Source organism: Fukomys damarensis, unplaced genomic scaffold (assembly GCF_012274545.1).
Source record: "Fukomys damarensis isolate Sample0158 unplaced genomic scaffold, DMR_v1.0_HiC HiC_scaffold_35, whole genome shotgun sequence".
NCBI classification, from domain to species: Eukaryota; Metazoa; Chordata; class Mammalia; order Rodentia; family Bathyergidae; genus Fukomys; species Fukomys damarensis.
The window spans coordinates 37,052,779-37,071,422 of NW_022900947.1; the positions used below are offsets into that span (position 1 = coordinate 37,052,779).

Genomic DNA, 18,644 nt, shown 5'->3' on the forward strand with positions numbered 1-18,644 from the left:
CATATATCTCTTTGACACATTGATTTCCTTTGCATATATAACCCATAGTAAGATTGTGTGATCACATTGTAGCTCTACTTTCAGGTTTTTCTTTTTTTCTTTTTGTTTAGTACTGGGGATCAAACCCAGAACCTTGGGCTTGCGAGGCAGGCGGCGGCACCAGGCAGCTAAATCCTCAGCCCTATTTTCAGGTTCTTGAAGAACCACCACTACTTTGCATTCTTTCTGATGGAATACAAGGATTCCCTATCCTCACCAACATTTGTCATCTTTTCTGGTTTTGCTAATAGCTATTCCTATGGGAGTGAAGTAATATATAACTTGGATTTTAATTATTCTGATTAGTGATAATTGAAAACCTTCATATACCTATAAACCATTTGTAAGTCCTTTTTTGAAAAAAAAATCTATTGAGAACTATTGCCCATTTTAATAGATTATTTGGTTATTTTTTGTTATCAGGTTTTTTTAATTCCCTATGTATTTTTAATATGTCAGAACTAGAGAGAGGTATCTAATGACACATTCCCATTCCAGAACCTATCTAGAAGATGCAGAGGCAAACAGGCTCGCTCAAATTCACATCTGACTCTTCCTCCCTCTCTACTTCTCTTCCCTCTCATCCCTCCCCTAAAGTGTCTGTAACCTAGTATATTTGTTGAGGGAGTTTGGGGTGAAGAGAATTTTATTTTTTTAGGCAGCTCACATGTGTAGTCAGGCTTCTATCTTCCTTATTATTCAGGTTCCCCAATGGCCCCTTTGCTGTGTACCCATCCTGAGGAGTCTGTGACCACACTCTCAGTGTCTGGACTGGGATGGGGGGACAGATGAAGCACTAGAATTACAGGGAAGAAATTATATTTATGATTTGATTACAAAGCAACTCTTCATCTTCCCTTCCTAAAAATGCTAGGCCCTTAGAATAAAGCTAGATGTCATTATGCACCACTTAACACCAATACAAGTGGTTTTAACTTATACCATTCTGCCATGCACAACATCTTATAGCTGTGAGCCAGTTTTCCAGTATTGGCACTACTGATGGACTGGGATAGATAATTCTTTTTATGGTCCACCAGTCCTGTTCCTTGTAGGAAATTTCTCAGCATCCCTGACCTCTACGAACTAGACACCTATAGCACCCCTAACCCAAGTTGTGACAATCAAAAATAAATGTTGCCAAAGGTCCTCTGGCAGTGCCGTGGAATTCACCCAAGGCTGAGAAGTGCTGCTATAAACCCAGTCTGAAGCAACATGTGATGCTTGTGTAATGCTTCTAAGTGTTTTGATGATGGATGGCTTCTAAGAAGCACTCTGCAGCTGTAACTCTGCAGAATGGCCTTTTTATCTTCCCTGTGAGTCAGGTAGCACAGATTATTGGCCCCATTTCCACAGATAGAAACTTGGAAGCATTCAGTCTTCCCAATCAGGTCATGAAAGTCATCACTTTCATTTTCCCCACCTGAAAAGGGAAAATTATAATCACTGCTTTTCTTTTCAGGCTTGGGATTGTGCAATAACTACAGAGCAATGCCCTTTCCTAGCTGCTATTGCTAAATGCTTCCACACCAGACAGCTCTACAGATAAACTTATATTTGCCTGTCTTTGTATTTCATGGGCATCCGAAATAAACCCTTCAATATAAGTAAAATGGCAGCGAGCCACATGTTTCATCAGTGTAACTGCCAAATTACATGGAGTGAAAAATCAATTCCAGCAAAACCAATAATAATCAGATAGCTGGGGGTAGGAGTGGCCAGGTCCAGATGCAATGCAATTTTAAAAACAGATAGTACTGTGCCCAGCATGCTTGCCACAATAACCTTTGACAGCAGTCCAGCATTTGGGAATGAGTGCAAATAAGCTAGAGATACAGTACAAACTGAACTGTCAGCCCTGTACCATTCTATTCACATGGATTTCAAAAGCCAAGAAATTATTTTTAAAAAGCCAAGAAATTATACAAGAATGCATCATAGTAGGTCAACCACAAAAGCTCCTGGCCTCTAATTTGCAAAGCCTATCCAACTCGATTCCAGAGGAGATTCAAATAACATGGGCTATTTGAAGATAGCTGAGAATTGCCAGAGAAAACCCACTTTGCTGGATAATAAAATCCCCTCTTTTTTTGGATGTAAGAGCTTGGTACTATGTAAGGCAATATGCAGTATGTCAGAAAATCCAGGGCAGAGACCACATACTTTGCTTCTTCAGAAGGAAAAGGCATCAGATTTAGCAAATGAATTGAGGAGGCTTTAGTGAGTGTCATCTGAGAGTGAGTAAGGCTATGATATTTCAAAAACCTGGATTATACCAAAAGAAACCAGGATCCAGGCAAATAAATCTATAAAAATAGAAAGTAAACTCTAACTTGATATAATGGCACTTTTTAATTAGATGCATCTATGCTATTGGCTATATAATCAGAACTGAGTGATGTAAAGAATGCATTCATAACATCTGCATCACATAGAGATCTATTCATTCATATGTGTAGCCAAATAATGTAGATTGCCCTTTTCAAGATGTTAGTGAAAAGATTATAACTTGAGCATTAAATATACCAAAACAGATCATTTGTTATAGTTGCTTAGTAATCCATTAGAGTTGCATGTATTTAAATATATTCCTGGCTGAAAATCTAAATATGACAAGGTATATTATTCATAATCATACTAGCATCATTTAATATTAATGAATTTCAAAGTAAAGCCTTATGAGAATCACTGATCCAAAGTTAAATTGTCATAAAAATTCCAAAACTCCTGTAACAAACAGAGAAATAAAATTTAAAAAAAAATAAATCACACCATGTGAAGTTGCTGGCTAGGATACAGAAAGATCTTGAGTGCCCTCTACAGGTTATTTATTTAATTTAGATAGGTTGGATATTTATTTTCACACACAATTTTGGCAATCTCAAGAAAAATTACTCATTGCGTCTTTAATGTTGAAAGAATTGCATGTTTATTACATAAAATTATTGAAACAAAAAATTACTCAAACTCTTAACAGGTATAACCACTGTTTAACTATTTCCATATATATTTTCGGTTACATATACACATACAAATTTTTATGTTTTCTCTTAGCAACATATTATTATTTTACCATGACTCATTTTAGCTGGTTTTTTTTTAGATTTTAATGTTTCCTAAAATGCATTTCTTTGTCACATTTGTACTTTGTATATACATCAGAATTTCTCAGTGAAAAATGACATCCCCAACCAAAGAAAAAGGAAGGGGGAGAGGCGAGAGAGAGAAAGAGAGAGAATAAAACCAGGATTCTATGATTTTAAAACAATACCACAAAGATATTCTCAGTTTTTTTCCCACATTTAAGATATAAGGTGGCAATAAAAGTACTAGAGAACTGTAATTTCTATACAAACTAGAAATCAGATCTCAAATGCCACTACATTAAGGTTTAAATAGTATTGCCTTTCAGTTACCTAGATAATTGTCTTAGTTTCTGTTTTGCTTACTTGTATTTATCCTCAAAAGGAGTTTATACTTTAGAAAATATTTTTTGTTTTTCAAAATTAGAAGTGACTTCTTCCTTCAAATTAAAAAAAAATTTGGTTTTGATTTCTTCCAATAAGGCCATGATGTATAACTTTAAAAATTCCATATATATCAGAGTCTCTTAAATAACATCCAGCTTTAAATGAGATTTTAAAGTAATCTTACTATTTTGAAATTGACATACTTATTTAGATTTTCTGCTTAATTCTTTTTCCTATGTGTTATTGTTGCAGAATAACACTTTCTTCTTTAAGAACTTCTTTCTTAAAAAGATTGATGCAAGGAGTTGGAATGTGTGTTAAATGTATAGATAATATGAGAAAGTTTCAAGAATTAAAAAAGAACATTTGACCTCAGGTATCCTAAAATAAAAATCTTCTCCATAATTATTAATATAAATTGCAAATTCTGAGTTGTTTTAACTCAGAATTTTTTGAGTGTGGATTTTCCAAACTCTAATGAAGACTCCTACTCTCCAGGCACTGGCTGGGTGTCCAAAAACTCAGTTCAATCCTGATGCTAACTATGTAAATTTAGCAAGGGTAAGGGCTCAGACCCACTAGGCTACCCTTTCTCCAGTACCCATTTCAAGAATTGGGTCTTCAGGTCACCTCACTTCTGTCTGACCTAATTACAAACTGGAGGTTCTCACCAACTTCCACAATATTTGGTAACTTGCTAGAGCAGTTTGTAGAATTCAGGAAGAGTTTATTTTCTTCTACAAGATTATGATAAGAGCTACAACTCAGGAACAGCCAGATGGAAGAGCTGGGTAGAGCAAGCTATGGGGGCTTAGTGTTTCCATTCCCTCCCCAGATGCACCCTCCCAGCACCTTGATGTACTCACCAGCCCAGAAGCTCTATGAATCACATCATTAAGGTTTTTCTTAGGAGAGTCCATCATGTACATGTGGCTGATTATTAATTCAGTTTTCAGCCCCTTTTCCTTTCCTGGAACTGGAGTTTCAAGCTTCTAATCAAGCTTTGGTCTTTTTGGCAATCTGCTCACATCCTGAAGTTCTCTGGGTCTCATCAGAATCATCTCATTAGAACAAAGGGTGCTCTAGTCACCCAGGATATCCCAAGGGATTTAGGAGCTATGCATCAGGAAGGGAGGATGAGGGCCAAAAAATATTTCTTAGTATCCCATGGACATAGATGGGTAAGGATTTTTATTCTAAAACATAAATAATTCACTCCTTTAACTATTAAGACAAATAAAATGGAGATGTCTAGAGGCTTTCTTGAGAAAATTTTATTAGTAACAAATATGTCAAGACAAACATTTAAAAATAAGATTAGCATTTCCACGTGAGATCATCTTTCACTTCACCCATATTTTAGCCATAGAGCAATATTTGTTTATTTCTCTACAATATATCCAGCTACACAAATTAATGCAATATAATTGAGTTAGCATTTATTAAAGGAAACTGAACATTTTGGGAGGAGGTTTTTATCATGAGCTTCTTGTAAACATCCTGTGGCTATTAGCATTCACAGAATGAAATATACCACTTCTTTATGCCAGAAGGTGAGAGGTAAATTCTGTAGAGAAGCTTAGGTCTGGTGAGATTCAGTTGAGCCAAGACTCTAGCCCATAGATAAGGAATCAGTAATCTATAGAGGCAGCCTGATTTCTCTAAACACAAATCAAGTCAGGTCTCACTTTCTTACTTGGTAGTGCTGCAAAATAACTGAATTGAGAAAGTGTGATAAATAGGGAGAAACAGACTTGAGGCTAAAAACAATTAAGCAAATATTAAATGGATAAATGAGGGTGTCATCCCACAAAATACTGCTTAACATTTTTTTCCTATTAGCCTAGGGGACATTGCCAGAAGAGCATTACAGGGCTTTCTCCTTGTCTCTGCCATTCCACATTTGTCTCAATCAAGGGAATTAGGAAAAGAGAAATGTTTTTCAAATTTGCAAAAAACATGAAACTAAGAGGATAAGCAAATCAGTACTAAAACAAACAGACAAAAACAGTGAGTCAAATTAAATTAAATATAATATAATGGAGACAATATTATACTCTATAGTTGAATCAAAAAGGGAAAAAGCAATTTGACTACTGAAAAAGCTAATTGAACTTGTGCTGCTTGATTAAAAGAGTAGGGACAAGAATTTAAAAATTGTGATTTTGCTAGCCTTTTATAATAAGTAAAGCACATAGGACTCTTAATGCCATGGCATGAGAAAAGTGGTAAAGTGGGTCAAATAAGTCATGAAGAATTGGTCTCAGAAAAAAAACAGCTGGGCAGACCAAGGATATAACCTGTCACATGTAGTCCAACCCAGCAGGCAATTTCTCATCTTCAGAAATTACTGATGATTAGCCAGTTTAGAAGTCAAGATCGGCTATGGCAAGGGTCAGGAATCTGGTGATAACAGGATTCTCACCAGTTGGGAATTTAGGAGAAATTGGATATATTCTAAGTAAATAAGCATTGAGAGGAGATCTTGGTCATTGCACTAGAACCCCATTATTGTTAGGGTTCAAACCAAACCCTTTAAACATCAATCACTACTTGCAAATATAGAGATAGACAGATAGATAGACAGACATATAGATATGCATAGATGCTGAAAGCTTCTTAAGGATCTTAAATCACTAGCTCTAAAATACATAAAGAAAATGGAAATATTAAAGCTAATATAATGCATTAACAATTGAGTAATTTAGAGTGATATATCAATTCTGTTTAGCATGAAATGTAAATGCTCTTTAATTCATTCAATATAATGTCTGTGGTCTAAGTTTTTAAATCAGAATGATCTAGTGGACAAAGCAGTGAAAACACACAGATATGAAGGAGCAAAACTCTAGTAAATGCATTCTGAAGATTTACATATTGGTCAAACATAGCACGTGTCAAGGCTTGAGTGGAGAGGGGAAAAGCTGGATTGTCCAGAACTTTCACTGGGTCTTCATTTAGATCTGTTAAGAAACAAGGGCACTGTTCAGGATATGCCTCAGAACCAGAAAATATGCCTACCTCTAAGATCCCAAATGTCAGAACATAATGCATTCAAAATCTTGCTGCTGCTTTGTTCTTCTTTCAGTGAGGAGTGACTCAATAACTAGGGCAGGATTAACCTTGGTGTAGTTCTGCACAAGAGAAACTGGAGCCAGAAAGCACAAAGATAGGTTTTTTTTTTAAAAAAAAAGAAAGGTAAATGTGACTACCTCTGAGTTTGGGGCTCTGTACTTCAAGGGGCACATAATCAAGCTGGAAACTATTGAGCAGGAAAAAAATCTTCATAACACTGAATACATCATAGGAAGAATCAAAGCCTGAAAAAGAGAATAAAAGAACTATATGTCTTCAAAAATAGGAGTCCCTATTATGTAGAAAAACTACTGGGCTTTTCTATTACTACAAAGAGTATGCAAGGATTAGATGACAGATGCTCTTCAAAAATAGAATTTTTTGTTTATTATAAGGACATATTCTCTAATAATAATCTTACAACCTAATTAACAATTTGGTTAACTGAAAAAAAATGATAATTACACCAGGATATTGAAGGAATACTCAAACTTTCAAGCACTGGTCAAACAGTAAGTCATTCAATGGATTCGTATTTAAATGAGAATGTGTGTGTGTGTGTGTGTGTGTGTGTGTGTGTGTGTGTTTTAATCAGCGCATATTTGTAGTACTTAATGTTTACATTTCTTTTTGGGAATTGGTTCAGTATGTAATACATATTAATTCCTTTTTTCACCACCTTCCTTTTCCCTCCCTCCTTCATCTATGTCATCTCCTTTGGGGGGCACATAGGTTTCCAATGTGTAATGCTTACATTCCTTATGTGGAGTTGGTTCCTGCACATGACACATCTTAGTTCCTATTTTCATGCTTTTTCCCTTTCCTCTCTCCCATCCCACTACATCTCTTGATGTCACTCCCTTTTGAGAAAGATCTCCCTCCCTACTTCCTATTATCTATCTCTTATTTTGTTCTTTATTTATACTTTGGAAGATAAACCATGCAATAGTTAAGCTTGTGCCTGATTTAGTTCACTTAACATTGTGGTCTCGATGCATTAAATTTCCTAGAAATGACTCAAGTTTATCCTTCTTATGGCAGAATAGTTATCCATTGTGTGTAAATGTCATATTCTTTATCCATTCTTCTATTGATTTACATATTGGCCCCTTCCAAGATTTAGCTACTGTGAATTGAATTGTGCTGCCATAAACATGGGTATGCATGTATCACTGTAATTTCAAGTCACTGAAATTTTCACACGCCTTCACAACAATATTATTCCATTAATGAAAGTGGAACCCTCATGACTTAAACATCTCTTAAAGTCCCTACCTTCCAAGATTGCTGCTTTGGTAATCATCTTTCCAACACATGAATATTAGGGGATACCTTCAAAGCATAATAACTTGGATTGGTCCCTAACCTTGAGACAATCAACCTAACAAAGACAATTGTATTTTGAGTTGACCTGAGCCAAACAAGATCCACACCATGAAATGTGACATGTTGTTATGGCTTTTCCACAAAAGGGAGTCTGTTTATTTCTGCCCACTCATGGATTAGAAGCTTAAATTTCTATGCATCTAAAATGTTTCTATGTACAATACATGGCCAACCCTCTCATTCTATCAAGCACAGTAGAGAGTACACTTTTATTTCCTGATTAGAAAATGCATCCAAAATAAAATCTTTCAATGTGCAAACAGGAACACTAACATCCAGATACTTCTACGTTTTACTAGCTCCGTGAATCTTTATCCATTGACATCAACTTAATTTTATCTGCACTTTCTGTGCTGCTAAGAAGTCCCCAGGGGCTGAGAGGAAATTTCAAGAGCTTCTGTGTAGCTATTGTTGCTAGGAAACACATCATTGGTATCCAAGTGTTCAGGCTTTGAGGCGCTGTGTGAAGTCACTGGTTCATAGAGGAAAACCTTTGGTAAATAAGTTGTTTAGATGTGAGTAAATTGATGTTCTTTCTCTGTGGCAAAATGTTCTTGTGTAACCTTTGAATAATAGTGTCTTTCTAAACTTTTATTCTTTTCTTTGGATCCAGCTGTCATTATCACTTCCATGAGAACTCAAGCATCCACCTGAAATTGTGTGAGAATTCTTTTTTTCCCAAATCATCTGTAATTATCTCAGTGCTTTCAACGCTGTGCTTAATGGGTTTTACTTAAACAAAGTGCAAGTGAGCTTGTGGGGGGAGAAAAGCCAGACCACTGACTGAACTGTTGAATATTGTAGTCCCTCCTTAGCTGCAAGGGGATACGTTTCAAGACCCCAGTGGACTGTTCAAACTGCGAATAGTGCCAAACCTTATATGTACTATACTTTTCCTGTGCATATATATACATAAGGTGAAGTTTAGTTTCTAAATTAGGCACAGTAAGAGATTAACAGCAATAACAAAATAGAACAATTATAACAATTAATCGTTAAAAATTTTTAAAGTGATCTCCCTCACTCTCTCAAAGAAGGGTTACTTGTACATAAGCACTTTAATTCCATAACAGGCCACCAGCGGACCCCTGGTGAAACACTAGAGCTGTGTGAAGCCATCAGCACGGGTGGGGGTGGGGCTTCTCCAACCTAGGCCCTACCCACTAACAGACCGGCCTCCCTGCCACCAGTGGACCCCCAGTGAGGATGGAGCCACCAGGGTGCCTCCGGCAATGCCCCCCACCCCCACTTCTGGCTTCCTAGTTACCCCTGTTCCTCATCTAAACTACAAAAGCACAAGGAGTCTTAATGGCCATTGCTCTGAGCTAGAGGAGAAGTGAATAATAAGAGGGCCTTACTCTTTCTACATCCAACTCAAAGGGTAAAGTTACCATTTTGATCAGTTTATTCATTATAAACATATTATGGGCTAGTCTTTGATTTTGTTTTATTTCACACAGTTAAAGGTGATAGATTAATCACTACCATAAATTGTCACTTTCTAAACTGTGTTTGATTCTATTGTTGTTGCTGATTTTATCACTTGGGCTATTGTTATGATTGATCTAATCTGTTATCTTTCCTGGTGTAGTGAAAATGAGATTGCCCCAGAGTTATTAAAATCCTAAAGACTAGGTATATCTGGAAGACACCTCCAAGAAGCAATCATTCCTTAAGGTTTCTAAATACTAGCCACAAAGATACTTACAATAAGCAATATCTAAGTATCAACCTAGGAATTAAACCAAGGATTATACCAACAACAATAATAGAAATGAAAAGACATTTAAAGAAGACACAGTCTTTCAGCTACCAAAGGCAAATTCTGGGGAAAACAAGATGGAAAAGTCTGATAATCAACCATCTGAACAATCTGAACTGATAGCACAGGAAGTAAAAAAACAGGTGAATGAGGCTCTAGAAATATTCAAAATAGAAATAATTTCCCAGATAAAAGGCATGATTATAAACTCTAGAACATAAACAAATTAAAAAAAATAGATGAGTTCAGGTCCATGATTGAAGCCATGAATGCTTAGCATAGGAAAGAAATGAAAACAATGAAGGCCCAATATAAGAAAGAAATCAAATATCAAGGATAGGATGGCAGTCAGTGACCTTGAAAAGAGAGATTTCTTTAAAATAGTAAGAAACCGTGAGAAATTAATCCAGCAGCTACTAGATGATGCAAAGAAGAATATTATAAGATTAATAGGAGTCCACGAAAAAGCAGGAGAAAGCACAAATGACATAAAAAACTCTACACAGAATTAATGATAGAAACCTTCCAAAACAAAGCAAAATAATTTGACATACAGATAAATGAGGCATATAGGACTCCAACTGATTACAATAAAATGAAATCTATAACTAGACATACAATAATCAAGATGCCAGAAACCCAACAGAAGTACAAAATACTGCATGAAGTTAGAGAAAAGAAACAAATTACATGCAAGGAAAACCCATCAGAATCACAACTGACAGTTCAACACAACCCCTCAAGTCATGGAAAGCCTGGAGTGCAGTATTTCAAGCTTTAAAAGAAAACAAACTCCAACCTAGGCTGATGTATCCTGCAAAACTATCTTTCAAAACTGATGGAGAAGTAAGATGTTTTCATGATGAAGAACACCTGAGAAACTTCATGAGTACCAAACCAGCACTCCAAACAATTTTTTTAAATATCCTAGAAAAAGGCAATGAAGGTCAAAACTTCATGAGGCATGACAGAGCAAATCCAATAGGCAAGAAGTTAAAGGGAGGGGGAGAAAAATAAAAAAAGGACAAACAACAGGAAAGTAATATGACAATGATAGGTCAATACATATCAGTTATAACCATCAATGTCAATGGCCTGAATTCACCAGTCAAAAGAAATAGACTGGCAAAATGGATTAAGAAGCAAAATCCAACAATATGCTGTATACAAGAAACAAAGCTACTTGAAAATGATACTAATAGCCTGAAAGTAAAAGGATGAAAAATAGTTCTCCGTATGACAGGAACCTGGAAAAAAGCAGGGGTAGCTATTTTATTTGCAAAAAAAGTAAAGTTCAAACCAAAATTAATTAACAGAGAAAAAGAAGTTGACTACATCCTTGTAAAGAGAACAATCCAAGAGGAAGAGATGACAATCATAAATATATATGCAACAAATACTAATGCTTCCAACTATACAAACCAAATACTAAGAGGCATGAAACACCAAATTAGCACAATACAATTGTATTAAGGACCTCAATACCCATTGTCACAAATAGACGGATCATCTAGACTAAAAATCAACAATGAAATACTACAACTGAACCAAGATTTTGAACAAATGGACTTAATAGATGTCTACAGAATGTGCCATTCCACAAAATCAGAATACACATTCTTTTTGGCTGCACATGGGTCATTTTCCAAAATAGACCACATGATAGCTCATAGAACATGTTTAAGTAAATGCAAAGGAATTGAATTTATCCCATGTATATTATCAGACCAATATGGAAACTGAATAACACTCTCCTGAACAACCAATGGGTCACAGGAAATTAAAGAAGAAATTAGACAGGTTTTACAATTTAATGACAATGCCAGTACAACATACAGGAATCTATGGGATACAATAAAAGCAGTTTTATGTGGAAATTCATAGCAGTGAATTCCCACACTAGGCAAACAAAGCGAGCTGAAATAACATAATGCTGAATCTTAAGCTCCTAGAGAAAGAAGAGCAAGAGAAATCTAAAGCTCGTACAAGGGAGGAAATTATAAAGATCAGAGCAGAAATCAATGCAATAGAGACTAAGAGAACAATACAAAAAAATAACCAATGAATTGAAGAGTTGGTATTTTAAAAAGAATAAATAAAATTGATAAACCCTTAGCCAACCTTGTCAAAAAAAGAAAAGGCTCAAATTCATGCAATTAGGAATGCAAATGGTGAAGTCACAATAGATTCAGCAGAAATCCAGAGGATCATCAATACTTACTTCAAGAGCCTGTACTCTAATAAAATGGAGAACACAGAAGAAATGGACAAATTTCTAGATACATGTGAATTACCAAAGTTGAATGAAAAAGATATAAAAAATTCTAAACACCCCAATTACAATCAGTGAAATTGAAAATGTAATTAAAAATTTACCAACAAAGATAGCTTCACTACTGAATTCTACAAAACATTTAGAGAAGAACTACTGCCACTACTCTTTAAACTTTTCAATGAAATTGAAAGAGAAGCAATACTTTCAAATTCATTCCTGGAAGCAAGTGTTACTTTGATTCTAAAACCAGGGAAAGACCCAACCAAAACAGAGAACTACAGACCAACCTCCCTAATGAACACAGATGCAAAAAGCCTCAATAAGATACTAGCAAACAGAATGCAGAGGGTCAAGAAGATCATACACCCTGACCAAGTCAGATTTACCCTAGAGATGCAAGAATGGTTCAACATACATAAATGAATAAATGCAATTATATTAACAATCAAGGACAAAAAACATATCCTCTCAATAGATGTTATATTGCATAACTAAGTCAAACTTTCATTTATTGCTTAATTTTTATCATTGCTGTTTCCTGTGTCAGAAAAAGCATTTGACAAAATAGCATAACTGTTGATCTGATAATTGAGATGGGCAGTAAATGATGAACAGGTAGGTAGTACATACAGGACAGCATGGAAATGCTAGGCAAAGGGTGATTCCACTTCCTGGGCAGGATGGAGAAAGAGGGCATGGAATTCTATCATATTACAACATTGTATAACTTAAAATTTATGAATTGGTTATTTTTGGAATTTGCTATTTAATATTTTCAGACCATAGTTAACTCTTGGGTAACTGAAACACAAAAAACAAAATTGCAGATAAGGGTGCATGACTGTACTATTCAAATCTGCATTGTTTCACTTTTTTATTGTTTACAGTACTGAAGTGTTCTGATGCTCTTCAGAGGCAGTAGGTAACATGAGGTGCTGATCTATCTCACCTGCTCTCTTCACCCCTTCAACCTTAAGCTGCTAGCTCTTTGTGACCTTCAACACTTAATTGATTGCTTACATGTTTTTCCCATATGTACTTACAATTCAGGACCACTTTGAGGTTGTAATCTATCACCTATTTGACTTAGTAAGCCTAAAATTAACAATAAGCTCTTCTATTCCTGGGTATGGAAATTATACATCTGTATGTCTACATTTCTTTCTTCCTTCCTTTCTTTCCCCTTCATGGAGTTGGTCATAGGTTCTTACCAGATTCTCAAGGACACATTAAGAGCCTTTCTCAGAGAGTTATACTCAAACTTGGCCTAAATCTCTAATATGCCAATGAGTTCCAACTAGATTGTGCTAAAGTCAAAAGAAAAGAAAACTCTCACAGTCTCTTGGACACCAGCAATTACATCTAAAAGTAAATATTTTCTATTTTTGCATTTTCTATTTTTGCATCTACATCGGGTCATAATAAAATGTATGAAAAAGTTACCTTTTTCAGAAAGGGCAAGTTGTTGGACATAAAAGGAGATAGTTTAAAAAGAAATGAAATACGTGAAAGTATATGCATAATAACATTTATAGGGTGGCAAAAAAGAAACAAAAATACAGTTGTGAATTCAATGTTGTCAGGGAAAAGAATGTTTTACAAAGAGCTTTTGAAGAAGAATTTAAAACACTTGATACAGTAAAGTTGGCACAGCTTTTTTTTACCCTAAAAAAAAGAAATATCGTTAAATTTCTTTCATTTATATGGTGGTAAATTGGTGACAATTATTTGACACTTGCCATTCAACTTCCAAATTGTAAAGCTATTTTTTAATCTCTTGAAAAGATGTTGTGGCTCTAATCAAAAGTAGGCCAGCGTATTATCTACTAAAAAGGCTTTTAGGGTTATCTTTTAAACATAAGCTTCAGTAATTCTAATACAGAAAATGATTTGATACTTTTATATGTGAGGTGAATATACATTAAACTCATAAATATCTTCTTTGTCTCACACTGATAAAAAGAAAAAAAATAATTAAATTTGTCATGTTATTTTTAGATTTTTTTAATATACCTAAGCATTCTTATTATGCAAATCACTCATATATGTGATCATAAAATAGGGAGCTGATTAGGAAGAAGAGAATACAACTTCAATCCTCCTGCTTCAGCCTCCCAGAGATCTGGAATTACAGGGCTGTACTACCACATCCAATTTAAAGAGGCCATTTCTGAGCTGGGAGACAGACCTTCATCGGTCACCAACATAGGACCTTATCTGCTGAAGACCTAAAGGATAATCTTCTATATGTTCCTCTTAAATTTATTCACCTTCAAAAATAGGAAGTCATCAAAGTCTTACCAACAAATCACAATGCAGTAATTGAAAAATATGGTGAATGTTTACATTTTTGAAATGATGACAGGAAAGGACACATTGCCATTGATCCCCCTCAAAATCCTCCCCTCAGCCTCAAATACACTTATCTCACCTTTCCTGCCACTTTCTGAAGCAGTTCTCCAAGTCTTCCTTCATGACTTTATGAGATGTGATGATCAAAAATACTGTGAATGCTGCTGCTGCTCAGCCTCCTCTAACAGTAGAGCAGGCTCCTAAAAACATGGCATGTCCTCACCCGATCTGGCACTATGTGACTTCTGACTCTTCCTAAAATCAGAATTAATGCTGAGTTGATTCAGGACACCAAGGCAGCTATAACAACACAACTAAAGAATCTCATGAAAAAGGACTTCTAGAACTGCTCCAGAAAGTAGCAAAAGCAATGAGATGAGTATGTTTGAAGACAGGGAGAAAATTTTGAATTTCATATAATGGCAATGTGTCTTTCACTGTAATAAGTTATTATTTACACATACATCCTAATTTTCAATCACATCTCATCTAGATCTCAAAATCTTTACCTACATATTAGCTGCACTATTAGCTTTAATCAAAGAATAAAAGTAAAAGCTTGACTTATTTTCTAAAAGAAATGTACATTTGTCTTTTAGATGCCTGGGCCCTTTAACAGATATGTGCAGATTTGGTCATTCACTGTACTCCTCTCCTGTCTCCTGTTCCCTTTTATCAAACGTGTACTCAATTGTTATTACTTGTTGCAGTCAATGTTGAAAGATAATGCATACCCAAAGTCTACTTTCAGATCCCTGGAATTCATCCATCTCTCACTTTAATAAGAGTGTCTGTTGGTAGACACAATGAAAATAAATGTGAAGCAGTAAAATCAGATATCATTAAATGATCTAAAGCTCATGTCCACTACAGCCATATGCGTCTCTGTTCACAATGCACTCAGTACCAACCTTTCAGCAGCAGAACTCAACATGAGCCCCATCTGCCATTCTAAATTAGAGCAATGTTACTTCATCATCATTTGCTGGGAATCTTCCCTCTAGTTCCAAAATTGTCTTCAGTATGAACTTCTAGACCACCTGAACTCTATATAACTAGGCAGTGTTGCTTCTTTTCAGATGGCTACACCACTGATGACATTGAGTTTTACTGGAACGGAGGAGAGAAAGCAGTAACTGGAGTTAATAAAATTGAGCTCCCTCAGTTTTCAATTGTTGACTACAAGATGGTGTCCAAAAAAGTGGAGTTCACGACAGGTGAGGATGATTCCTCCACAGTTTACTAGAAATGCCTGCAAAGGCAGAAGATGACTGCAATCCAATGATGCTTGGATTTTCTTTTCTTTCTTTTTCAACTCAGGAGCATATCCACGACTGTCATTAAGTTTTCGTCTAAAGAGAAACATCGGTTACTTCATTTTGCAAACCTACATGCCTTCTACACTGATTACAATTCTATCCTGGGTGTCATTTTGGATCAATTACGATGCGTCTGCAGCCAGAGTCGCACTAGGTATGCATTCCCAGTAGTGCAGAGGCGACGGGTTGTACCTCCAAACAAAAGCCCATATTAGGGTTCATATGCAAGGACTTTCTTATCACAAGATGAAGAAAATATCAAAAGAATGCTTAGATTAAAACCATTTAAATTGACAGTGTGAAATAGGAAGAAAAGGGCTAAAGGTGTAGGGAAAGTGGGAAGGGTAGGGGAAAGGTAATAAGGGAAAAGAAAAAAATATGAGAAAATGAAAAAATGGAAATAAAGTGTTTTTAAATGGGAAGGAGAGGAGTGGGGGAAGGGAGGGCAGGGACAAGGGGAAAAAATGAGAACCAAGACCTGTCATGTAAAGGTACAAGATCCCAATAATGAATGTAACTGTACTGTATACCTAAAATGTACCAATAAACTCAATTAAAAAATCATTTAATATAAGAATACTTAAAATCATCTAAATATGAGAACAATTCTTTATAATGAATTATTACAATTAAATATATTTTAGCGCTTTACCTGAAAGACAATTATTGGAGTATATTCCTATCTATGCACTTTGTGAAGTATATTTTTAAATTCACAGTACACATATTTTTTCTAAATTTGTGATGACTTCCTCTTTGTTCTCTGCTTTTTACTGTGTAAAACACTTACAACTCCTTTTTTTTGGTACCGGGAATCAAACTCGGGTCCTTGCACTTGCGAGGCAGGCAGCAGAATCACTGAGCTAAACCGCCGGCATAACTCATTATTTTTAGATAGACTTGAAGAAAGCCAAGCCTTGTGATCATTACAAGCTACATCAGTTTTTGGGAAACACCATCTTTAGAATATTAACTAAGGTTAAAACATATCAAGCTGAGTCTCCTTTAAATGGAGCTCATTATATTGCATGAAGCACATACAGTTTATCAACTATATTAATGATCTCTGATCAACCCAGAATAAAAAATGTTTTTCTTTTTGGTAGAACAAAATCTAGAATTAATCTTGCCATGTTGAATAATTGGCTGAAACCTGAAAGGTTATACTTGAGATTGTAAGTTCTTCATTGAAAGTTAGAATTTGTAAGGTGTGCCTGATGATTCTGGGTATCTATAGATATGCTTCTTTATTTAAACTTCAACCATTTTAGTAATCACTTCCTGGACTTATTCAGAAAGACAGACAGACAGACACACACACACACACACACACACACACACTCACGAGCATCACTTCTGGCTAAGAGAATATATTACATCTCTTCTGAGATTACTGAGCTGGGTTAAATAACCATTACACACTTTCACATCTAAACTAATAATCACCTTTACCACCTATTTATGAGGCTTACAATGTCAAGGGCTGGCAGCTTCTTTAAACATTCTAAGACTAAAGAAAGCAAAGGAGTAATTTATCCTATTATTCACATGTTTCTGTACATATTCTTTGAATGTGAGTATGCCATGTGCATGTGCCATGATTATTGTAAAAAAAAAAAAAAAAAAAAAAAAAAAAAACAGGATGATGTCCTCAGCAGGGAAGAATAGCTAGCAAATTCATGAACCGTGATTCTCTTGGTGCATCTATTCTCAAAGCTAATAATATTTTGACTGGAGATATTAGAGATGTGAGACTATAAATATGCTGATTCAATCTATTTTGGAATGTAAATCTGACATATTTTAAACATATGTAATTTTAAAAGGCATTCATTTACTAATCCTTTTCCTTAAAATTTTAACCAAAGACTAAAGTAGACATACAATTAGTGAATTTGTAAATGAATTAGGCATTTTTAAGCATAGTAGCTATAACTATTTTAGATAAAATTTTAAAATTTGTTCAAAAGAATAAATATGACCACTCATAATGGCATTTTATATCAGTCCAGACCATCTGAATTAATCACTGATGTGAATTATTTTAATTTTTATATGGTAGTCCTGACTTCCTACCTTATCTAGTCTTCAAAAATTATAATTGTTGAATCACAGAATCTATATATCTAGAATAATCAGTGGAAAAAGACATGCAAATTTTCTTTTTCTTTTCCTTTTATTTTGCTATCTCCCATTCCCTTTCCAGTTTCCTTTGTCTTTTCTATCCATTTAATATTTTCTGCCATTATTTTAAAACACTTTCACCAAATCTCAAATACCAACTCATTTCTTTGTTTATTTTTAAATACTGTTGTTTAACATCTCCTTAAATTTTTACCCTTCAGATGGATGCCCTAATCTCAAATTTTGTTTACCCATCTATAAAAAAGATTAATAGGCTTTTGCTCTCATACTCAATATGCTCTCATGACAGCCATAGGAGATAACTCATAACTGTAGGTGTTTAAATCTAGAAAACACCATAAAAAGTATAACATTATATTGCAGCTCCAACTATCTACACAACATTTCAATTTCTTTTTTTTTTCATTTCTTATTTTTGCCAATTATTATTTCATCCTAATCATGAATTTATGCAACGCAAAGTAGATTTCTGTTTATGGATTTAAATTATTTTCACAATTCTAAAATCAATTTTTAAGAAGGTTTTTCCTAACAGAATTTATTTGTTCTAGGCTGTGGGACCAAGAAAGTAGAGGTAATATTTGAAAAATCCAAACAATGAGATTATGTTGTATCTAAAAGATACATAAATGAAATATTTTTTTAGTAAGTGATGTAAGCCATAAACTTTCTTATATGCTTCTTCTTTTGGTGATTCCTTAGCATGAATGATTCATTATTTTAAAATGCAGCCCTCACCTTGGAAAATTTGGATGTACTATGAATTTATGGAATACAGTAGATCTCAAACTGGTCATCATTTTTTTTTTTTTTTTTTTTTG

General features: G+C 34.9%; 1 protein-coding gene across 2 annotated transcripts in view; it reads left to right on the forward strand.

Moving 5' to 3' along the window:
- Gabrb1 (gamma-aminobutyric acid type A receptor subunit beta1) overlaps nucleotides 1–18,644 on the forward strand; it is a 382,896-nt gene that overhangs the window by 339,075 nt on the left and 25,177 nt on the right. For both annotated transcript variants that reach the window (XM_010640191.2, XM_033758852.1), the window contains exons 6-7: nucleotides 15,439–15,576; nucleotides 15,680–15,832. In XM_010640191.2, coding sequence (XP_010638493.1) covers nucleotides 15,439–15,576; nucleotides 15,680–15,832 — 291 coding nt within the window. The remainder of the gene's footprint in view (nucleotides 1–15,438; nucleotides 15,577–15,679; nucleotides 15,833–18,644) is intronic.